The following is a 23910-nucleotide window of genomic DNA, read 5'->3' as shown; positions in this document are numbered from 1 at the left end:
AAACACCAGAAACAATGCTTAGGCAAACATCGTCACGTTCTTCGCCAAATGGTTCGAAAGAAAATTCCCATTCGTCAAAAAAAGAAGATGTTAGTGCAACGTGGAGGCATTTTACCTCTCTTGTTAGGCCCCATACTGAAAGGAGTCTTGGGAACCATGTTGGGAGGACTGGTAGGAGCAAGATAAAAGGCCCTCGGAAATCCCAAGATCTCAGAATCGACCGCTGACAACCCCATGGAAGGACGAAAACTAGCTTTAGTGCCTTACAAACGATGGATGGAATACCATCGGTGGCAAGAACAACGCACCCCGCATTTACCTCCCAATCCCAATTTGAGCGAGATGTCCCAGTTACAACACGAATTACAGTCTTTGATGGATCGCCAAGATTTGTCCGAAACAGAAAAATCGCAAAAGTACGGTCAACTCTTGCAACGACTGCAACTCTTTCACCAGAAAGTTTTAGACGAAACCGCTCTACCCACTCTGAAAGATTTTAAGACCTTGATGAAAAGTCCAGCACCATCACCAGTACCAGTACCAGTACCACCAGTACCAGTGACCAAGACAGATAAAGGAAAAGAAGAAGAAGAAGGGTTTCAAACTCCGCCAGAAAAAGTACGCAAGTTAACAACACCACCTACCTCCAGAATTGGATGGATTAAAAAGATGATGGCCACCCCTTCCTCATCACAGAGAAAAAGAAAGTGAAGACAGAAGTAAAACAAGAACCGATATCCCCAGCTCAGACATCCTACTCCTCTTCAACACCTATTGCCGGTCGCACACGCAAAGCATTGCAATCCAAGAAAGTACCCCAAGAGAAAAAGAGTAGCATCCTCCAAGAGTGGGTGTCTTATTAACACACAAACACAAAAAAATGGAAAAAGTCTTAGCCAGCATTTACTACGATCCCTCCCATCCTGCAGGTTACGCAGGAGTTCAAAAATTGTATCGTGCTGCCAAAACTCGACTGAAAAGTCTCCGTTTACCTCAAGTGCAACGATGGTTACAAGAACAAGCTACCTACACTTTGCACAAACCCATTCGACGGAAGTTTTCCAGAAGTCGCACCCGAGCGGAAGGCATCGATCATCAATGGCAAGCCGATTTAGCCGATGTCTCTCATTTGGCCAGCTACAATCGCGGCTACAAATATTTGTTTTGTGTCATCGACGTCTTTTCCAAATTTGCCTGGGTCGTGCCCTTGACTTCCAAATCGAGCAGCGAGTTAGTGCGAGCCCTGCAACGGGTGTTGAAACAAAGCGGTCGTCACCCTCTTCGATGGCAAACGGACAAAGGCACCGAATTTCTGAACCAAGCTTTCCAAAAAGAATTAAAGAAACGTGACATTCATTTTTTTACCACCGAGAATCCCGAAACCAAAGCCAGCATCGTGGAACGTTTTCAACGCACTTTGAAAGAACGCATGTGGAAATATTTTACGCATCACCACACTCTGAAGTACATCGACATCTTACCGCACCTGGTGCAAGCGTACAACCAATCTTACCATCGAAGCATTGGACGTGCCCCGCAAGACTTGACACCCGACAACGAAGTGTTGGTGTTTGAGCGTCTGTTCGGTACGTCCCCGACGAGGGCTGTCCCCAAGAAAAGTGGAATGTTGGCCGTAGGAGATTGGGTGCGCATTGGCAAAACCAAACGCACTTTCGACAAAGGTTGCTTACCTAACTGGACGACCGAATTGTTTCGCGTCACTGGACGAGTGCATGGCTGTCATCCTGCCGTCTATAAATTGGAAGACATGAATGGAGAAGTGCTCAAAGGAACGTTTTATTTACCCGAGTTACAACGTGTGACCAAAAAAGAAGACGACGTGTACGACATCGAAAGCATTCTCGAACGCAGAACCCGTAAAGTGGGCAAACGACGTGTCAAAGAAGTCAAAGTACGTTGGAAAGGATATCCACCCAGTTTCGATTCTTGGATCGACGCTTCGCAAGTCATCGACTATAAAAAGAAGTGACCATCATGCCCTTTCACACAGCAGACGCAGATACGTCGACCACTCCTCCTTCACCTAGTTCTTCTGTGCAAGATTTACAAAAACAACCCTTGTGGGTGTGGTGTGGAGAACGTGTGCCTAAAACGCAAATCGTCTTTTTCTGCCAAATCTTCGTGGTGTATTGTGTCATCGGGGCAGCCATAGCCAATCTGAGTTTGCAACAAGGAGACAAACAATTGTGGACCATTTTATTGAGCAGTTGCATCGGTTACCTGCTTCCCAATCCCTCCCTGAAATTCTCCTCGAACGGGAACCACGGGAACCTAGTGTCCAGTGCCAGTGTCAGTCACCACTCCAACCACAATCAGAACCCCATTTTGGGCGGAGACACGCCTCTGACGTCCAGTAACCCCTCGGACAGCCACAGAACTCTGGAATTATGAGTCACGAAAGCCAATTTTACTTAACCTTACCCAGTGACAGTTCCATGGAGGTGTTTCCCCACAACACGTTGTGCTGTTACACGGCAAAATTACCTCAGGCCATCCCCTTAGGTCACGAAGCCCATTGGGAAGTGGCTTTAGTAGAAATGATTCGCCCGACCCAAGTCCTCAATGTCCTTCCCAATCAAAATAAATTTGATGTGGAAGTTTATGACGAACAATTGCAACAGTGGTTGGATACCCATGGCAAATATGACAAGAAAACCCTTGGCACCAAAAATCAAAAGTACACCACCTATCACTTGTTCATTCCCCCAGGCTATTATTTTAGTGGTCAACATTTGGTCAGTACCATAGCCACCAGGTTTAATGGCGTGTTTCTGAAAGCTTTGGAGGAAGTCAAAAAAGGTGTCGTCACCCTGGAGTACCACAAAACAGCTCGTCGCTTCCTAATGAAATTTCCTGAGGGGCGTAAAATGATGTCTTTCTTATTTTGTCCTGAATTGTTTGACATGTTTGGCGGAGACATGGAGATGAGAAAGAAATTTGAGCAAAAAAGTGAGCTAGCAATCATTTACGACAACGAGTCTTTTAGCAAGTTCTTTCGTACCCCAGTAGAACTGAATCAAGGACTGAATTTGATGTTCGTGTATTCCGATGTGGTGGAGTATAACGTGGTGGGACACACCTCCGTACCGTTACTGCGTGTCATTCCTTTCAAAGTGGATTCTGCCACGAACGCTGACGAGGAAGGTGGAAACACTTACCACGTCCACCGCGAATTTGTCCATCCTCACTATTTGCCGGTCAGCAAGTCGTATTTGGACACGGTCAACATTGCTATAAAAGGAGATTTGGGACAAAATATTCCATTCACCAAAGGAAAAGTCACGGTGAAACTCCATTTTCGAAAACGGTTCTCTCACGACTCGTAAGTCATGTATCCAGTGTACCGAGGGGTTGCTCGACAGCGAGGACACGGTTTAGGAGACATGCTGAAATCGGCCTTTCGTTCGGTGGCTCCGGTGTTGAAACCGATGGTGACACGCGGATTGCACGCCTTGAAAGATGCGGCACTGACGCAAGGCAAAGAATTTCTCCAAAATGTCATCATCGACAAACAAAACCCTAAAGAAGCCTTCATGAGGGCTGGCAAAAATGTCTTGCTGCAAACGGGAAAAGACATTTTGGGCCGACGAGGCACACCTTTAAATGCCCTGCACGCTACCGAGTCAGGCATTCAGCAAGGACAAGGCAGAAAGAGACCACGAAGAAAACACCCTTTCACCAGACTTCAAGCTAAAAAGGCCAAGAAAAGAAGAACCGTTCGAGACTTAGACGTTTTCGATTATTGAGAAAAGAGACAAAAAATGATGCACCGAGAATCGTGCGCTTATTCCAAGACGGAACTGGATCTGTTTGCCATGCCCCCCCCCACGATGATGACCATGCAAGAATCCCAGTGGGTGGAATTTCACCCCGTCTCCTCATTGACAGCCTCAGCTCCCATCGAGTTTGAAATCAAAGGACAGCCCGAAGATTACATCGATCTGAATAGCAGTTACTTGTACTTGAAAGTCAAAGTTGTCGATGAGGACAATTCGACCCTAGATGGCGATGAGGTAATAGCTCCCGTCAACAATTTCATGCATTCCTTGTTTAGCGGAGTGGACTTGTACTTGAACAACAAACTGGTCAGCAGCAGCATGGATACTTACCCTTATCGAGCGTACCTGGAAAATCTCTTGACGTACGGAATAGACGCCAAGAACACTCATCTCAATGCCTCTGTGCTATGGGAAGTTGACGAAGCTGAAAAGTTTGAAAATTTCGAAACTGATGAAAAGAAAGAAAACAATGACGGATTTATAGAACGAAGAAACAGAATCAAAGATGGACAGAGTTTAGAACTAATGGATCGTTTGCATTTGGACATGTGGTTACAAGAGAAATATTTGCTAAACGGGGTGAATGTTCGCCTGAGACTGAATCGTAGCAGTGCCACTTTCCATTTGATAGGTACTACTGCTTGCAAAACTGTCATCGAGGAAGCCAGGCTCTACGTACGACGCGTGGAAGTGTTACCTAAAGTGGGTAACGACAGCAGTCAAACATTGAGCAGAACGACCGCCAAGTATCCCATACGACGCGTGGAAGTGAAAACCTTCACCATTCCCAAGGGACAGCGATTCATGATCGAAGATCATTTGTTCCAAGGACAGTTACCCAAACGTTTGATCGTTGGTATCGTCGAGAATGAAGCCTTCAACGGAGCTTTGGGTAAAAATCCTTTCTACTTTCAACACTTCGGCGTGTCCAAGATCGAAGTCAGTCGCGATGGCAAAGCCTTGTGTACCCGACCCTTTGAGCCTGACTTTCAGAAGAAGAATTACTTGAGATCGTACTTGTCCCTGTACGAAGCCACCGGCCAGTTAGGAACCAACACCAGTCACGGTATTACGTACGACGATTATGTAGGAGGCTATGCTTTGTGGGCTTTCGATTTCACTCCTGACCAAGGCAGCGACGAGGGACATTTCCACCCTATAAAATCCGGTCAGATTCGTGTGGAAATTCAGTTTGCAAACCGAGACCTGATGTAACGGTGAACGTCATCCTGTATGCAGAATTCGATAATACCATAGAAATCAACAGTTTGAGAGAAGTCATTCTAGATTACTAGAAGCCATGGAAGACTGTTATCCCTCTTTGCCTAGTGGAGAAACTTTGGAGATGAAATGTGAGGAGACCGTGGAAAAAGAAGAATCCCAAGACAAAGACGAAGAAGTTGTCATGATGAAGTCAAGATGGCCAGAACAAGAAGCCCATTTAGTCTCCTGTTTTGCCAAACACTTGGTCGATAAAATGACGGAATTGATCAAGAAAAATTGCTATGGATGTCAAAACGATCATCCCAGTCAAATTCAACACGATAAATGCCTGATGTTGAGTCAAGAAGAAAAATTGGACGAGTATCTGGACGAAGCTTGGAGTCTCATCTCGAACAAAGACGTGTTGCACCAGTGGTATAAAGACTTGCGTGAACATTCTTGTCCACCATTAACCACTCAAGAGATCCATCGTATCGAAGCTCTCCTGAATCAGAGTGAGGAAACAGAACGAATAACCGTTTATTCGTCAGACATTTTCAAGCAAAAAGTCAGGATCGAATTGACGACTTATTATTACCTGTGAAGAAGAAAAAACCACACAAAACAATGGATACCTGGGAACTTTATTACCTTTTGAACCACAGTTCGTATACGGCTTCTTGGAATCCTGTCGTCTGTGCTAAAGATGAACTCCCTCATCGCAAACCTAAAGACCATCAAGCTTACGTGATCAACACGGACGACAGTCATCTCCCAGGAACCCACTGGGTAGCCGTCTACTTTCCTCAAGAAGGATGTGTGGAATATTTCGATTCGTACGGATTGCCCCCTTTAGAAGACGATATCATCGACTTTATGAGAAGAAATGCTCAGACCACCCGATTCAATAATGTGAAATTACAAGGCACAGATTCCTTGGTGTGTGGACAATACTGTGTGTATTTTCTGCATCATCGCAGCCTAGGCTATTCCTTAGAACATTTAGTGACTCATTTCGATCCTCGTTCTTCTGCTAGAAACGATGTGAAAGTAGATCGATGGTTTTGTGACCATTATGCTTATCTTTTGTCTCAAGCTAGGAAACGTAGTGTCCATCAATGGCCTAATGATTTCCAACAGTGGAAATCACAATTTCATTCACAACGTTGTCAGCCCTGTTTAAAGTAGATTGTCAATTGAGAAAAAAATGTTTGTGATTTGAAAAAATTGTTTGATGTTATATTGTTGGATTATTGTTAAAAATGTTAGAGTTGTTGTTTAGTGTTAAGTGATTTTTGAATAAAAAATGTTGTGTTTTGAAAAAAATGCCTTTGTGGTTTGTTTAGCTATAAGAATGTTGGATTGATGCTCTTTCATTTCTTACTATCCCTCTCATGACACTCACTGAACGTTGCGGCTCGAAAACCGTGAAGGGGATGTTTTCCTTCACGTCCGCGCTTTGACTTTAAGAACCGGGGTTGTTTCCAGTCTAACCATCCATTGTCGACTCATCCTCCTAAGAAGATGTGCTCCAAACTAGCTAAGCTCAACGAAGCCTACGTGAATTTGCATAGGGTCAGACACAGTCTGATACCGAAGCCAGAAGAAATAGAGAATGTGAGAATGTTAAAAATCACTGAAGACCTGATAGAAGAGCTCTTCAGAGAAGAAATGAACAGGGAAAAAGAAGAATGGACAGAGAAGTACAGACTTCAGAGACAGCAGCAACAGCAACAGCAACAACAACAGCAGCAGAAGCAACAACCTGAAGCTGACAGAGGCTTTGTCGATTGTCGTATCGACACCAAAGAGTTCTTCTTCTCTTTCCGAAGAAGCAGACCTATCGCCAGAAAGTCTATCCTCAGAGGACATCGCATTCTTAGAAACTAAAAAAAGATTGCCATAGCAAACAAAAAAACAGCCCTTTTCAGGGCTACCCCAATACTCTAGAAAAGAAATATCGACCTATTTGCCAATGTGTGTAGGTAGAGTAGTGTGAATATAAACACTAACTCTTTTTTAAAAAATGTGAGGGTATGTGTTTGTGTGTTTGTGTTTGTAAGTGCTCAATTAAGTTGGTATGGATAGTAGATTAAAATGATGTCTTTTTTGGTGTTTGAGGTGTATATTTGGGGTTAGATTGGATTGCTTTGGGTATGTGGATAGTCTATTGAAGTGATTTATGAAAAAAATTTAAAAATAGTGATGGGTAGCATAAAAAGTGAGTGAGTGTTTCTTTTAGGTCCGCGAGTTGTTTCTTTGGTTATGATCTAGGTAAGATCAATTTTATGTTTTTAGGGGGATGTTTTCCTTCACGTCCGCGCTTTCACTATAAATTGAAACTCGTTCGGCAGTCTAGCTACCCTTGTTGATTGATCAACACCAAAAAATGAACACGAGACTGGCGAAACTGTTGGAACTTCATATGCATCTGGAATATGCCAGGCGCATATTAAATGAACTGGCCGCGGAAGCCATTGTGGAAGACGGAAGGATGAGAGAGGAGGAGGAAAGAAGAAATAAAGAAGAGGAGGAGAGCAAATACAAAGAAGAGGAGGAGGAGAGAAGAAACAAAGAAGAGGAGGAGGAAAAGGAGAGAAGAAGAAGAAATTTCAGAATCCCAGAGAGCGAAAATTGGGATTCTGAAGCCACATATCCTGCCTCTGCTCTCTCCCCCCAAAAGGTAAAAAGTAACTGGAGGACAAGATGTGTATGTGGCGCCAGGCCTGGAAGGTGTCACCATTAACCAGGTGTCCATGAAGTTCCAAACAAAAAAAACAGCCCTTTTCAGGGCTACCCCAATACTCTAGAAAAGAAATAACGATCAATTTGCCAATGTGTGTTGGTAGAGTAGTGTGAATATAAACACTAACTCTTTATTCATAGTGCGAGTGTATGTGTTTGTGTGTTTGTGTTAGTAACTGTTCACGTAAGTTGGTGTGAATAGTAGATTATGGGTTTCTTTATTGTTTCTTGGCATATGTGGAGAGTATAGTTTGGGTTATATTATATGAAATGAGAAAAGTGGGGATGTTTTCCTTCACGTCCGCGCGTTGTTTGGTCACGATGTAGGTAAGATCAATTTTATGTTTTTAGGGGGATGTTTTCCATCACGTACGCGCTTTCACTATAAGAACCCACCACGTTCGTCGTTCGAACCATTCTACGGAATAATAAAAACGAAGATCGTGGTTGCAAGTGACTTGTTCAACAATTTGGTACATATATACAACTGGATAATAGATGGTATCTATGTAGTGGAGAGACTAGAAAAAGAATGGAAGATAGCAGAGCACCTGGACTACGCTAAATGTCTAAACATAGCAAAAGAAGTGATAGCAGGAATGATTGAAGAGGAGGAAAAGAGATTGAGAGGTATGATAAATCCCACCTATGTCAGAGTGGGAAGCCTAAAGGAAGCACTTGACAATGCAAGCAAAGTCAGGTGCTTTCTTGAAAAAATGTCACATGGGACAGAGTGCTCTTATGTGGAGAGAGGTCAGGAAAGACTGAGGAAAGGAGAGGAGTTGATGAGAAAAGTGATGGAGGTAGAGGTAAAGAAGATTAAAGAGAGATGGTATAAAGAAAGAAAAGATCAGGAAAACAAAAAGAAACAGGCTGATTTTGATAGGTTAAATCAGAATTGGATCAAAGTCCAGGAAAAGTTTAGAGCCTTGGGCCATCCAGACTGGATGCCAGAGGAGAAAAAGAAGAAGAAAGGAATAATGGAAAAAGTGAGGACTTGGTGGAAGAAGTTAAGGAGTTAGAAGAAGAAGAAGAAGAAACCCAAAGGCCCTTTACAGGGCCAGCCATATTTCTCGAAAAGAGAATGACTTTTCAATTGCCTACCCTTTTTTAAATTTAAATTTAAATTTAAATTTAAAAAACTTTTTTAAAAAAATAAATCCCATGTTCAATTCCCCTTGAGGCTAGAGTGGCCCAAGACTTTTTCTCCATGTTAAATTCCCTTGAGGCTATAGTGGCCCACGATTTTTCTCCATGTTAAATTTCCATTGAGGCTATAGTGGCCCAGGGGTCTCTGTAATGCTAATTCCCATTGAGGCTATGGTGGCCCACTTCACTACTACTACTACTAATAATAATAATGAGGACTTTGTACAGCGCCTAATCTTTAGAAGCTCTAAGCGCTTTACAACATTAGGCAACACCTATAAGATAAGAAATATAATAATATTATTACAAAAACAAACAACATGAAATTAGAAAAACATAAAAAAAAATAAAAAAACATGCTGAGAATATTTCAGGTAGGAAACATTATTAGGTCTTTAAGTTTGTTCTTGCAGTCGAAATAAGTGAGTTTTGAGAGCCCTCTTGAATGTAATCACTGTCTTTGTGTCTAAGTTCAGTGGGCAATTCATTCCACGTTGCTGGGCCCTGGTATGCAAAAGAACGCTGTCCATATGACTATGTTTTCATAGTGGGAATAATGAGTATACGATTTCAGAAGAGGAGCGTAAGTATCTTGCTGGCGTGTACACATGGGTGAGGTCAGATAGGTATGTTGGACTAGAGTCCGACAGTGAAATGTAGCACAGAGAACAAATTTTGGACTCTGACCACACTTATATTTTTCTATATATAGTCTCTACATTTGTTTCTCTGTACTGAACATGCCACGTTGTTAAAATCCCAATATATCATATATTAATATAAAATACCTTCCAAGATGAACTCAAGGTGAATATGTGTGTGTGTGTGTGTGTGTGTGTGTGTTTGTGTGACTTGGATTTTAACGTAGCTTTAAAAATTTTGTCAGTCATATTCCTGCGATGTCTGCATTGTGGCAGTAAATAGTGATGTCTAGCATTAGGGCATCATGCCGCAGACTAGGCCTACAGTGTAAGCCTCGACCCTGATATTTATGATTTGGGCGTCGAGGCGGACACTCTTACCACTAGGCCACCGGAGCATGGTTAAGAGAATGGGCTGTAAATAAAGCACCGTGCAATGTGTCACAGATTTTACTTCCGGATCCGGACCAATAGCTCATTATTCACTGTGCACTGTCGCCAAAATACACACAGACAATCACACCATAATGCTCATATTCTAAAGAATAACAATTATTTTAAAATCAATACAAGATTGCCCGAATCTTTCGTTTGTATCATACACCAGTATGAGTGAGGAAAATAATGCTCTTCAAATAAATGGGATTAGATTGGTATGGTACTGAACCAGAAGTAATAACTGTGACATGAGCCATGTGTGGTATACTCCGCCAAGAGGCGAATCACCAAACACATCGTAGAATAGATGCAAATTTAATGACGCCTCCAACAAATGTAATACTTTAATATATAAATCTTGGCAATATACCAATGGTCACTATGCCGAAAGTCAGTAAACATGGCGTTGATGACAATATACAAATAAAACCACAAGGCAGCAGATCAGTAAATATGGTACTGATGGCATTATATGGGGTGTTGGTTACTGTACACAGCGTGTTGAATAATGTATGTGGAGTGATGGATAGTAAATGATGGGTTATTAGTCACTGTACACGACGTGTTGATGACATAGTGTGGGGTGTTGGATGGTAGATGACGGCATATTTGTCACTACACAAAGCGTGTTGGATAGTATATGTGCAGTGTTGGGTTGTATATTACGGGATATTGGTCACTATGCATGGCGTGTTGATATTCTAGTACGGGTGTTGGATAATAGGTGACGAGGAATTGGTCACTAAAGATGGAGTTTGGGATAGTATATGTGGGCTGATGGATATTTGATGACGGGGTCTTGGTCACTACACATAGCAAATTAGTGGTATAGTGTGGTATGTTGGATGGTAGGTGATGGGATATTGGTCGCTATACGCCGATTATTGATGGCATAGTGCGGGGGCCTCTTGGATAGTACATCACGGAGTACTGGTCGCTACACGGCGTGTTGGGTAGCACATATTTGGTTTTGGACGGTAGATGACAACTGTAAGCGAAATAAACGGAGGTTTTTTTTTTCATTTCAAAATCATACTTCTGTTTTGATACATGTTTTGAATGAATGATGAAAATTTCATTCAATCTGTTTACAACAAACAAAGCTATTCAAAGTTGAATGTATTTATAAACTGTGTAGCAGTAGCCCACATGTTGTCAATTATAAGATTGGCTAGCTATCGTTTAATAATAATAATAATAATAATAATAATAATAATAGAAAACAACAACAACTGATTGGATGCTAACAGTCTAAATGAAGCTAATATCATACACACCAGAAACCAAAAATATAAGGCTTTGGTAAACAGATGGTGTTAAACTGTTCTTGAAATGAATAGTATTTGAAATCCACCTAACACGTGACGAGTGTAACCGAAAACGAAGACGTTAGCTGGTGAGAAATAATATTACTGATTCAAATAAAATTCAGTAAATTGTTCTTGCTCTGGCATATTTTGATATTCATTATACTAGGTGGAATAAGAAAAGAAATAATATCTTCATTTGAATTTTGTTTTAAATATCTTGAAGTTAAAGATACAGGAGTTATGAATCGAAAGAAAATCTCACTTCTCGAAAATTAAATGGTTGGCCCAATATCATTAAGAAATGGGATCGTATTAGAACGATATGTCAATACATAAAGGATAAAATAAAGAAAGAAGTAAAGTAAGGAAAGAAAAATGTAAGCCGATACATCAGCCCCTCGTCCGTGATAATGCTGATTTTCGGGATATCGTCCATCACTTCAGTATCAACACAGATGAGGGGTGGGGTATCGGACTAAGAAACGTGTAGAAATCCATTTAATAAAGTTCAGGATGAGTATAAAGCATAATGAAGATAGAATAAATATTTTGTAGCAACATCATTCCTTTTTATTTAAAAACAATACAAAACAAAAGAAAACCAACAGAAAACAACATAATTTGAATAAGAAAAAATAATGAAAGAAAACGTTTGCCACAGAGGTATACACTAATTTTACCGAATGACGAGCGCTGTTGCATATTTCACACAATCATTTTAAACAGGGTGTGGACATTATTTGTAGTTGCACATGACTGCATTTTAAACCTAGTGCAAAATATCAACGCAGTCAATCATTTGGTGTGGCCTGAAACTCGCCTCACCTAAGTATGATACATTTTCATCCAATAAAGCTATAGCATGTTGGTGAGTCCGGAGTTGCAATAATTTCCGGTGACGTAATACTCTCTCGGATGAACTTTTATCTTGAGATACGAAACGTCTCGTATTCTCTTCCATGTTAAAAATTAGTTCTCACTCAGTTTTCACTGCCGTTACAACATCGTAACAAATACTACACAGACAGGATAGACCACTTTCAATGACTTTTTGAAGGACCTTGTTGGGAGCAAGGGCGCATGTGCAAAACGGCCATATTGAAATATAAGGAAAGGAATTCAGTGTATTTCCCTGGTTATTAATTGCTGAAATTGATCATTGTTTTTGGTATCACAGTATATAGTTATGTGCCTTATGGTAAGTTTGAATATTTAAGTAACATTTTGTAATTCTATTATTATATTTTACCCATGTGTATTTTAAAAAATTGACCTTAAACAACCATTCTTGTACCTTGGGCTTTCCACATGAATCTGCCGTTCAGTCTTTAAAAGGGTATATAATTAAAAGTTAGTCCGTTAAATGCCCCAAACCATTAAAGAATACTCCTTATAAATTTGGTTCTTTTTGTTATTTTTAAAAAATGCTTTGACCATTTTTTTGCGCTACCTAAGAACTAGCCATCCCAAGAAATTACAATCCAGTCTCTTTGTTCGCTAAACATTCATTGCTAAATAAGTATAGTCTTTATTATTATTTTTCCGGGACCCTTTGAAACGTGTTCCCCAGTCTATATCGGACTAAATAATAGCTCATTTAGATAGCTTAAGTTTTCAAACACACCTTTCATTTATTACTGCAAATGCTGTCAATTTCATTTCTATTGAACATCAGTTTGTGACGTCCTTTACCTCGATTAATAAGCAACATTAAGTTCAGAGCATGTGTCACTCGAGACAGTACGCACTACACCAACAGGCAATGAATATATGCAAGGTAGCATATCTGAAGCTGAGATGCATAAGCTTCATCCAGTTTTCTTTTGCTTGATGATGCCACTAAAACACTTATGTATTTTTTAGTACTTTGAAGAATGGGCAATTGTAATTCACTTCTATCTGGTTTGTCTCAGTATCTACTAGAGAAACTTTAAACAAATGTGCGGAGGATTTTTCTGGTGTGGGCACACATCGGCCATGTAATTAGTCTTTCCAAAAGTTTGTACATGTCGGCCATGTGAAAAGACTTCCTTAAAGTACATGTACATGTCACCTTGCTGATGTTTCCAATTGTCACAGTACAGTGCATTGAATATTTATCAATGGTAATGTAAATATTAAAACACAATTTGTATAATTCTGGATTCTTCATTCTGTTGCTTGATACTGGTTGGATACCCTTTATCTGTTCTTATCATCAGCAAAAAAATCGGTGCTTGGACCCAGTACACACGGCTGGTTTCACATTCCCAAATACTGTTTTGGCAATACTCATACTAATATACTTAATGAGTGGTTTAGCACTTGTTTATGTGCTGTTTAAGGTTAGCTGGGATTGTTTGTTATATGTGAGGCAGACTGATGATCAAAATTTTATGTCTCATGTTGAATAAAGGGAAACACTTGTACAATATTTGTAACTGATTCTTAAAATTTCATTCAACTTTTAAGAGATTTATTTTCCTCCTCACATTTGTTTCTTAGGAATCTGTGGGATGGAATGATCATCACTGGCAAGTCATTTCTGGGATTGAGACCGGAAAGAACATAAATGTATTTCTTGAGTCATTGTGATTAATTGATATTAGCCAGTGTTTGACAATTCAGTGAAGAAGGCAGAGGTGTATATCTCATTCACAGTCAAGATTCTTTAACAAATCCACAAGCATTGTTAGTTTCATTCACAAGATCAAAGTTAGTGATTGCTATTCAGTGCTCATCCTAAGGAGAGTTTCAGAGTTGGACATGAGAAGGATTTCGTATTTCTTAGTTGGTGATTTTGTTAAATATTGGAAGGAAGCTTATATTTCTGCATTTTGATATGAACTGAACTAAAATAATGCAGTGCTAACAAAAATCTGATAACCTGGTCCCCATCTAATTTTATATTGGGCCCATCCTGTATTCTAAGTGAGGTGGCTTGTAAAACATTTTTTATTTGCTTGAGGCAGCTTGGATTGTACTGATGAAATATGTAAATGTATTTTCAAGAAGTTGACATACCTGCTAATCTAAATCAGATCATTACTGTCCTCCTTGAAATTGATATCTGATTTGAATAAAATTGAAGCATAGCATGTCGTGCTAAAAATACAATTTTGTACTTCCATAACCACTGACTTGGTCATGTTTTGAAACGACACAATTTTCAGTATATGTCTGTTATATGTTGCATGTATACACAGTAAACAGTCATGATTGGATCTTGTGTAAAACTATTTCTTGGGCAGTTTAAATAATGGCATTTAAATGCAAAGAGGTCGGGTATAAACAACCATTTCACATATCACTTAATTGGCAGACAATAATAGCTAGATAGAGGTGTTTGAAGGCTGCAATGGGTGAGCCCATTATTCTAATTTGCATAGGTAGTTTCAGGAAGTGGATCAATCTGTTATCGTTAAATCTAGTTGCTAGATGCATGTACAAGAACAAAAGTCATTACAAATCAGTGCCTTGAATGAGAATGTTTAAGCCATATGTAATATATTTTTGACAAATTGGTGAGCAGGAGCAGCATTTCTTTGAAGTTGGATTTTGCTGCATATATAAAATATAAAGCATGATCATTTCCATTGTCGGAATAGTGTTAACCCATTACCTCATACAACCGTCTTTGGACGCCTCTACAAAAGTCGCATCGAAGCGACTTTTGACGCTTCTACAAAAGTCCCATAGAAGCGCCTTTTGACGTCTGCTATAAACATCAGCCATTTTAAGCCGGTTTTCATAGCGCCACCTTCGGGGAAAACCCGTTATTAGATACTACATTCATTTCTGTGAATGACAATTACGTCAGATCACGTGGTCACTGTTTATGTACTGGTCGATATCTGCTATTTAAAGTATCTGGGTCGTAATCTCCACTCTCCAAAATGGCGGTCGCGGATTTCATTCAGTACTTACGAAGTTTTCGTGATTAGAATCACAACTATGAAAGATTCAATAACCTAGGTAAAGGCTCTGATATTGATATAGCCTGCAATTAGTTTTTATAAATTATCAAATTTAGATGACTTAGTGATGTAGACACAGATGAAAAACTTGTAAATTTCGAGTATGAGAAATGGCAGCTCTACGGTTGGTCACACGGCCTCGCTGACATGACGGTGAACAAATTCTCTCCAGATTTTAAAGCACATAACAAATTCTTCCGTGATAAATAATTACACAGCTATAACAATCGGACTTTACTCTTAAATTGTTCCACATGTAATAGATGTGTACCAAAAATGTAAAATGGTTAAAATTGCTGTTAAACGTAACATACACTACATTGCTTAATAGTTCACACGCAAGCTATGCGTATGCGGTCAACTAGGTAACCTGTGTTCTATGTATAGCAAGCTGCACTTTGTCACTATGCTCTATGAGGTAAAGGGTTAAGTGTAATTCATTATTGAAGCCAATTTTGGAAGCAATTAACTATCAGCAACAAAAATAAATTTCAGAACTCTATGTTGACAGAGTTTTACTTTGTGAAGCATGACAGCAAAAGAAAATTGGGGGGGTCACTATTTTTGCACATACTGCAAACAACATATTGACGTATGTCAACTTGGTTTTGACCAGGATTCACTCAGAGAATCCAGCAGAGAAGTTAGAACACCAGGACCATCCAGTCCCTAGTGATGAGCACTAATGACATTTGCATTACCTTCAAACCCTTTTGATACCTGTTGAATTTATATTCGAATTGTAGCTATTGCAATGTTGTGTGACAATATTAAAAAGAGATGAAATTTTGGGCATGCAGAAATTGTGCACCAGGCTTGTGGAATTTCAGTCACAGCATGTGAGTTTATTTAAGTCACCAGCCCTGGGCCTGTGTCTAAAAAAAGTCTCTTTTGAGCAATAACATTAAAAACTAAGTTGTAATTATCAGGACTTGAACTAAACCTTGTAGACTGCACCAGTTAATACCACAAATATATTGATTAAACACAGAATGCAAACACATGGCCAAATTCTTGCCAAAGATAAGTTTTGCTAATTTTCTCATTGAAACCATCTGCTTTTGAGAAAGCTTTAGACCAAAGAGCACTTCATTTTATTCCTTGCATAGCTTGCAGAATGAATTACCAAGCATAATTAAATAAATTTGCAGATATTGTTAGTAAATGGCAATTAAGCGTTAATAAAACAGTTGCTGAAAACAGATCACTGCAGCCATTTCTGTATTTAAAGCGAAATTTGATGTAAATTGAACTCATTCACCAGTTTGCACGTTTTATGGGAGCATTTTGGCATCAGCGCTTTTCATATTTATTGAAATGGTGCTGAATTGTTATCCAGTATGGCCACCATTAATAAAGATAGAAAATCCTTAATCAGGTGTTACTTGGAAACCACACTACATAATCGGACCAAAGTTGACAGAAGGTATCCTGGCATTAGTCTTTCAGACTTGTCAAAGAAATACTGATCTGGTAGGAAAACATGTAAAGAACTTTACAGGAACTGCTGACCAAAGGTGTTAAAAGCATCCTGGTCAGAAGACTTTGTAACTGTTTACAAATAAGGCCACTCTGTCCATGACTAAAGATAAAATGACAAAAAGTTTTAAAAAGCTGCCCGACACAGTTTGACATGATGATTCACTATTCAGTATTGCTGTTTTACTGAAATAGACAGGCTTTTAAATGATATATTCTTAATAACTGGTAAACAGAATTTGACCAAATTCCTATCTTGTAGAAAGCATTTTGACATAAGGCCTTTCAGTATGGTTGCCAGTACTAAAATATAAAAAAACAATTTCCATGCATCAAAAAGTATCATCCTAAGCCAGATTATTTGGTAAGGTGCCCTGGCATGCTTTTACATAGATGTCAGAAAGGCAAAGGATCTTAGACTCACTTGAATCTGTTGTTTCTGTATGCAATACTATGATGGTAACTATCGTGTCAATGACAATTATTGTTATACAGTCGATCATGATACAATATATCTGTTTATTAAACAGTAATTCCAGTGCCTAACTGGCCAGGGAACTGAATATAATTGCAGGGCTAGTAAAGTTTAATACAAATAGTCTAGATTGTTTTAATAGAAAAAAGAATTTTTAATTATTTTTTTTGTCAAGACTACTCTTTGTTTATGGTCATTATTGGAATATGTCGCTGCTTGTGTAATGCATTTGTCGTTTTTTTTTCTTCAGTTTAATGCCATTTCTCAGTACAAGATAGGTTATACATGGTGGCCAGTATAACAACAGGAAGAACCAGGGAAACTGGTATAGAACTATCGTGCTGTGTTGTGAAAGTTCTATTTCCAGTAACTCCAATTATGGGTGCACTTTTCTGCACACTATTGCATGCCTGTATTAAGGAACTGTGACCTTATAGTGCCATTGCACTCTCCTACATGTATAGTGAGATAATAAGTAATTTATCAAAATATCATGGTGTCCATCATTAATATGACACTAAAGAAGCCATCCTGCACTGGGCTCTGGTCTTGGTGGATATTGAACTTGGAACCCCTGGATCACATGACCAGTGCTCCAACATCTGAGCTCCCATGGCTCCAAAAACAGTTGCCTTTGTTGCTTTTATTTTGATCCAATACAGAGTGGAAACAAAGCTAAGTCAACACCTTTAAAAATTCCCCTGCCATCTCCATTCTGCTTTGTACTTTTATATTCTATACATACAGTCATATCCAATGTAGAACCAAAAGCTGGTTTGACAGTACACCACTCCCTCGATAACTCATGCCCTGATAACTCACGAACCCGCTTATAACGCGGTGTCAGGCATGGATCCCATTTTTTAAACCTGAAAATACCCCCAAAATGTATCCCTATTTGTTGTACTTGAAGAAAATAGCGATCAAAATTGGTAATGGAAACTTTGATGTATCGCTCGTTTTATCATTAAAAATGGTAGATAGGACCTGGAAATTTTAATCAACACTATTAAACATCAAATTTTAAAATAGCTCATACAGTTTTTTACATTTTCTTTCCAAACGACTTTCCTAGTACACTGCAATTAATGATGTGTAAGGGAATTTCGATCAATGAAAATGTCACTTACGCCGAATGGAGGCAGTATTTTAATAAATAAATACAAATTAAATAATTTTTTTATCAATTGAAATTTGTGTTCTAGTTCCATCTTTTAGTTCCTTTTTTAGTGTAATCATCATAAGTGCAATGTGTCCTCTTGTAATTAAACATAAAATACGTCAATCAACCGTAACAGCTATGCGAGCTTTTCTCTGAGAACCTAATTAATTGCCGACCGTGTTTTGATAACTGACTTGCAGAAATATTTGTTATTGTTACACTGAATTAAAAGCTGGCTTCCTTGGTATTATCATGTTGATTATGTCTTTTGAATTAAAAAAAAAGGAGGTGGAATAAAAGATAAGTTAAAAGCGGCCTCAGTCATATGTCGGGTGAACTCACTTCATTTGATCAATCAAACACTGTAATAAACATTATTGTGTATGTAACAGAAACTACCTTAAATTAACCAACTCTTTCATAACTGTGATCAAAGATAACAAGGCAGCCAAGCGAAATGAATACTTTGTAAAATACAGAGCTTGATTTCACAGATATGGACCATTGTGGGCAAGTGACTTTCAGAGAATTCTTGAACTGGCATTTAGAGATATCCTCAGGGATGATAAGAAATTTCATTATTAATTCCATTGAAATGTTGGATATTTTGGAGAAAAAAATGTTATTTAAACAGAATAGCGAACAACTTCATTAGAAAAAGCACATTATTAAAAATTATTATCAGCATGATTGTAAAATGAGAATTCAGTCATTAAATAGCCCAGTTCCCTAACACCTCACCCCCCTTACGGTTTTCTTGATGTCAAAGCAATCATTTCTCAATTTTTGGAGGTCCCTCGGTAACTCGCGCCTCGCTTATAGTGAGGCCTATGTTTGTGGACCCCATTGTGCGCAAGTTATCGAAGGAGAGGTGTACTTGGTTCTGGTCATTATTTTCATGCATCCAAACTCATTGTAATGAAGTTTATCCTGTTTCATTAAAGATGGAGACGTCAATTACGGCATTATAATTGTAGTAAAAATTCAGGGCTAAATTTAGTATTAACGAAAATATGCCCCACAATGCATTGCAGCATTATGCTCTGTCAGAGTAGAAAACAGTTGTCCCAAGATGTATTAATATTTAATGTTTTCATAAATTTGTGATCTATTTCAGGATTAACAATGTAGCAGACTGTTCACTCTATGATACGACCTTGACCCCAAGTGTTGCCAGGGAGAGGTCAATGCAAGGTCAAAATGCCCTCCTTGCCCAAACCAGGAAGTTTGAAGGATCCAGATATTGCTGCCTTGTTTTCTGTTGATGACCCAGAAAAGATTTTTACAGACCTCAGGGAAATTGGTCATGGAAGTTTTGGTGCAGTATACTTTGTGAGTTGAGATATTACATATGAGTAGTTTCCTTAATATGTGTTAAAAATTATCACAGGATATTTGATGAGTTATCTTTCCTCAAGTATTGTTTAAAAGCTTGCAATGTGATAATCAGAGACATTGGAATGATATTCAACGTGGGTGGCTCCATCAAGGATTTAGAGAATACACTTCTTTGCAAATAGGTTCTCATCAGTTTTGAAAGCCAGTTTTGGTCTTCTCATGTGTTGGAAGGTCGGACTGTGGGGTTCAGAAGTTAAGAGATTGTAGAATCAGAGCTTGCACTAATGCAAAATATTGAAAAAAGGGGCTGTAATATTTTGTCATTCACAGTGAGCATTAATTGCTTCTTACATTTGTATGTGCACATCTTTCAGTTTTAAATTTTTCTGATGCTTTTATTCTGGTAGAGAATGTCTGCAGGTAGGGAGTAACATCATGAGTGTTTCACCTATTGGTGTGAGATTGAGGGTCGGTTTGATTTTTAAAAAAATGAAACTTTGGTATCAGTGCCACAGGTAGCCAAGTGGTCTAAGGTTCTTACCTTTTCAGATCACTACAATTTTACCTCTGTCTGTATGGGTTCTATTCTTAGACTCTGCCAATGTAGGTATGCAAGAAAGTTCGCCAGTAACTATTTGTGGTTCGTAGATGTTCCTGGGTTCCTCACCACCAGATGCGCTGTGACCATGGGTAGCTGGAAAATGGCATAAGGCCCACAGGAAGAAGAAAACAAAGAAACCATGAGAAGTGATGTCAGATTTGGTTGTCTGTGATGCACATATGAGGCTAAAGGGAAACTGGTTTCTTACACAAAACTCCATCATGTGCTGTTTCTTTTAGATTGCAGCAGAGTTGAAGAAAAAAAATCATTTTTTTAAAAATTGTTTCTTATTGAGCCAACTTTTTTAATTACGATTATTATCACTATTTTCTTGTGCATTCTTTATGCTTGAATGGCTGAGTTACCACGTCCAGTTCTGGTATCACATGTTGTGTCAGTTGTCATTAGTTCCAGTTCAGGGGTGAGGCTACCAGGCGAAGTCTAAAAAGTGTAAACTTCGCCTACCCCTCACATCCACCCCTAGTTTAAAAAAATCCCAAAATTGATTTGTGTACCTAAATGAGCTGGTTTAGCAGTGTAATTGAAATGTGTAGTACATTATATATACTAACCATTATTTTTTTTAAAAACATCCTACATGCCTACCCTATTTTTATAGAAACACCACCATTTGTTTGTTTTTTTGCCTTGGGGATTGTATGGAATGTCATTTTACCAGTTTCGGTGGTCTTGAACCAGGAAGTACTTGCTGTTGCTTACCAATGGTATCTTCAGGCATTCTTAGATTTAACCTTTCTGACTTGTATTGCGTCATAGTGTTAAGATAGATAAACAGTATGGCTCTTATCACTTCTAACCCAGTGATCCAACCAATGGGGTGACCTACAATTGTCAGGACTGATAGCAATATGAGATTATGATGTTTGAATAGTGTAGGTTGTAGTACAGAATATTTAAATGAAATAAACTGTGACACTTTTATGTCTGTTTGCAATGCTCATGTACATTTTTGGTTAATAAAATAAGCAGTGCCCATTTAAAAGAAAATTAAGCGATCATGTCTGTTGTCAAGGACATTTCCCCCATGCTCTCCTATGTCTAGCAGTTATTTAAACAGAAATTGTTCAGTGCCAGTGTATGTAGTCGTGCTTTTTTAACATCTGCACTTTCTTGGGATAGAACATGTCCATCTGTACATCCATGTACATGTCATTGAACTGTCCTTGTAAAGTGAACTCCTTCTGTGCTGATTGGTTAAGAGAAAGCATATTTGGTATGATTTTACATGGCAATCAATGGGCTGTATACCCGAGGGGGTGGAGGGAGTGGAGTCAATGGTCACATTGTCTTGGGTAATATGAACTCTTGTTTTGTATACAACCTTGGTTACATTTACATTAATTGAAGGATTATATTTGGTATTATGATTTAGGAGGATCAGATGGAGATGAGTGTTTCGACAATGAATGCAGTCAGGGGTGGGGGTGTTGCTGGCATTGAGGAATGGAGAAATGTGTATATTTGTGTTGGCATCTCTTTTTTTAATTTTAAGAATTTAATTTACTAAAATGCTAAAGAGACTTTTTTCCGATTCTTTTGATATAGCAGTTTTTTTGAAAATTGGGCGGTCCCACACAGATTTTCACACATTTTCAATTTAGTATGTAAGATATCACTGAAAATTTCAATTCTAGCTTAAAGCAATTGTTCCCCAAATTGTTTACCGTTAAGGTGCTGGTTCACTTGTTACAATCAATCAAATGTTGACCTGTGCTATACGATTTTAAGGTGCTGGTTCACTTGTTACAATCAATCAACTGTTGATCTGTGCTATACATGTGTCTTATCAAATCAGGTCAAGTAATGGGGTTGGAATAAAGAGCTCGCAATCACAGTCATGTATATAGTGAGCTTATTTCAGTTGGCTACTCCCACACTGTTAAGTACTTCTAACATAATTAAAGTATCTAACATTAATCAATAGTTTATCATACAGTGTATCCCCCGGGGGATGCAACAGTGAGGGTCAAATTAAAAATGGGGGGGTCACTGGGAAACACCATCAGTACTCATTCACTAATTTGGTCATTAGGGCATAACCGACTTTTGATCCGGAAATCGGATTCCACCGGATAGTATGAACTTCCGATTAATCGGAGTCGGACAAGGCAGGAACAACCGATTCGGATAATAAAAATAATAAAGTTGAATTTCTATAGCACCGTGTCTAACACTGCGTGTCATTCGATAGTGCGTTAATAAAGTTAAATAAGAAGTCAGAAAAGTCCAATATGGTCAACAGAATGGGGTGAAACGATAATACTTGAGTTAGACCGAAAGATTTAAATTTATTAAAATATATAATACAGTCCTACCCGTTTATGTCAACATCCTCAATAATGAAGGCATAATATTGAATACATTGACACATGCTAATGAGGTATTAAAAGAAAATGATTCCGCAAGAGGCCAACTTTATAGGACCAAACAAAAGCCTGTTTTATTTTTATTTGACCGCGACATTAAAGCATGGCGGCAAGATCAACTAATTGTTGAATAAAGTACAGGATGGAACTGGCCGCTTGCCGACATAAATGATTAAGGCGGGAAAATAAAAGCCTAGCGGCAAGATCAACTAATTGTTGAACAAAGAATGGGTCGGAACTGGCAAAAAAATAAAAAATTTCATGGATTCTTTGTGGCTTTGAACTTCGTTGCATTTTGCTATAGTCCTGCCATATCCTTCCCCTTGTGACATCGGTGTGATATGCAAAACGTGTGTAACACAGTTTAAAAAGTTAATTTGAAAAACCTTTTAATTTAGCATTTCCAATTAATTGAATCGTATCCGGAATCGGAAAAATTTCATGCCAAAAATCCGGAATTGGAAATCAGTAGAAAAATGCTAATCGGTTATGCCCTATTGGTCATGACAGCAAAGGAGCCAATCAGAATGCATGGTAAATGCACAAAATGCATTGTTTGATAGATAGGATTTATTATGGAGAAGTCAGTTCTAGAGTTTATGGTGAACTTAAAATTCTAGAATAGCGCTGATCGCTTTACTCAAGGAGGAGCAGAAATTTTGCCATTGCTCAAAAATCAAATAGCCCAATGCTCGGGCACCTCTAATTTTAGATCAGGCCCTACCTGTATTCTAAGTGAGGTGTATGCTGGGCTTGTTGAAAAAGAAATGAATTTGCCTGAGGAAACTTTGATTGTGCTGATGAAATGTGTAAATGTATTTTTTGATGTTGACATATTGCCATAACATGACACAATCTAAATCGGATCACCAGTGTCCTACATGAAATTGAGATCTGATTTTAACCAAATTGAAGCATGGCATGTCATGCTCAAAATATGATTTCGTACCTATCAAACCCCAGACACAATTTTGTTTCCAAAAATCACAATTTTCAGTAATCTTCAACAACACCCCCCCCCCCACTTTGTGTGTATACCCGTTACATGTAGCATATATACACGGTAAACAGTCATGATTGGAACTGAAGTAATAATATTCTTTGCACAGTTTAAATAGCGGCAATTAAAGGCAAGGAGATCAGGTATAAAACACCATTTCACATATTAATTGACTGACAGTAGCTAGTGAGATGTATTTGAAATCTGCAGTGGATTATATTTTTGA

General features: G+C 38.8%; 1 protein-coding gene across 14 annotated transcripts in view; it reads left to right on the top strand.

The window, feature by feature from the left end:
- The first annotated feature begins 12155 nt into the window (after positions 1–12155).
- Positions 12156–23910, top strand: part of LOC149775311 (serine/threonine-protein kinase TAO1-like) — a 91415-nt gene continuing 79660 nt past the window's right edge. For 8 of the 14 annotated variants that reach the window (XM_089943769.1, XM_089943764.1, XM_089943772.1 and 5 more), the window contains exons 1-2: positions 12157–12484; positions 19476–19690. In XM_089943769.1, coding sequence (XP_089799895.1) covers positions 19559–19690 — 132 coding nt within the window. In that variant the 5' untranslated portion in view covers positions 12157–12484; positions 19476–19558. Of the gene's footprint in view, positions 12485–19475; positions 19691–23910 lie in introns of all 14 variants that reach the window. The other 6 variants (XM_089943761.1, XM_089943760.1, XM_089943762.1 and 3 more) reach the window with 2 other exon arrangements.

This window comes from Sinohyriopsis cumingii, chromosome 19 (genome assembly GCF_028554795.1).
Source record: "Sinohyriopsis cumingii isolate HCF-2022 chromosome 19, ASM2855479v2, whole genome shotgun sequence".
NCBI classification, from domain to species: Eukaryota; Metazoa; Mollusca; class Bivalvia; order Unionida; family Unionidae; genus Sinohyriopsis; species Sinohyriopsis cumingii.
This window is presented reverse-complemented; position numbering and strand designations above follow the sequence as displayed.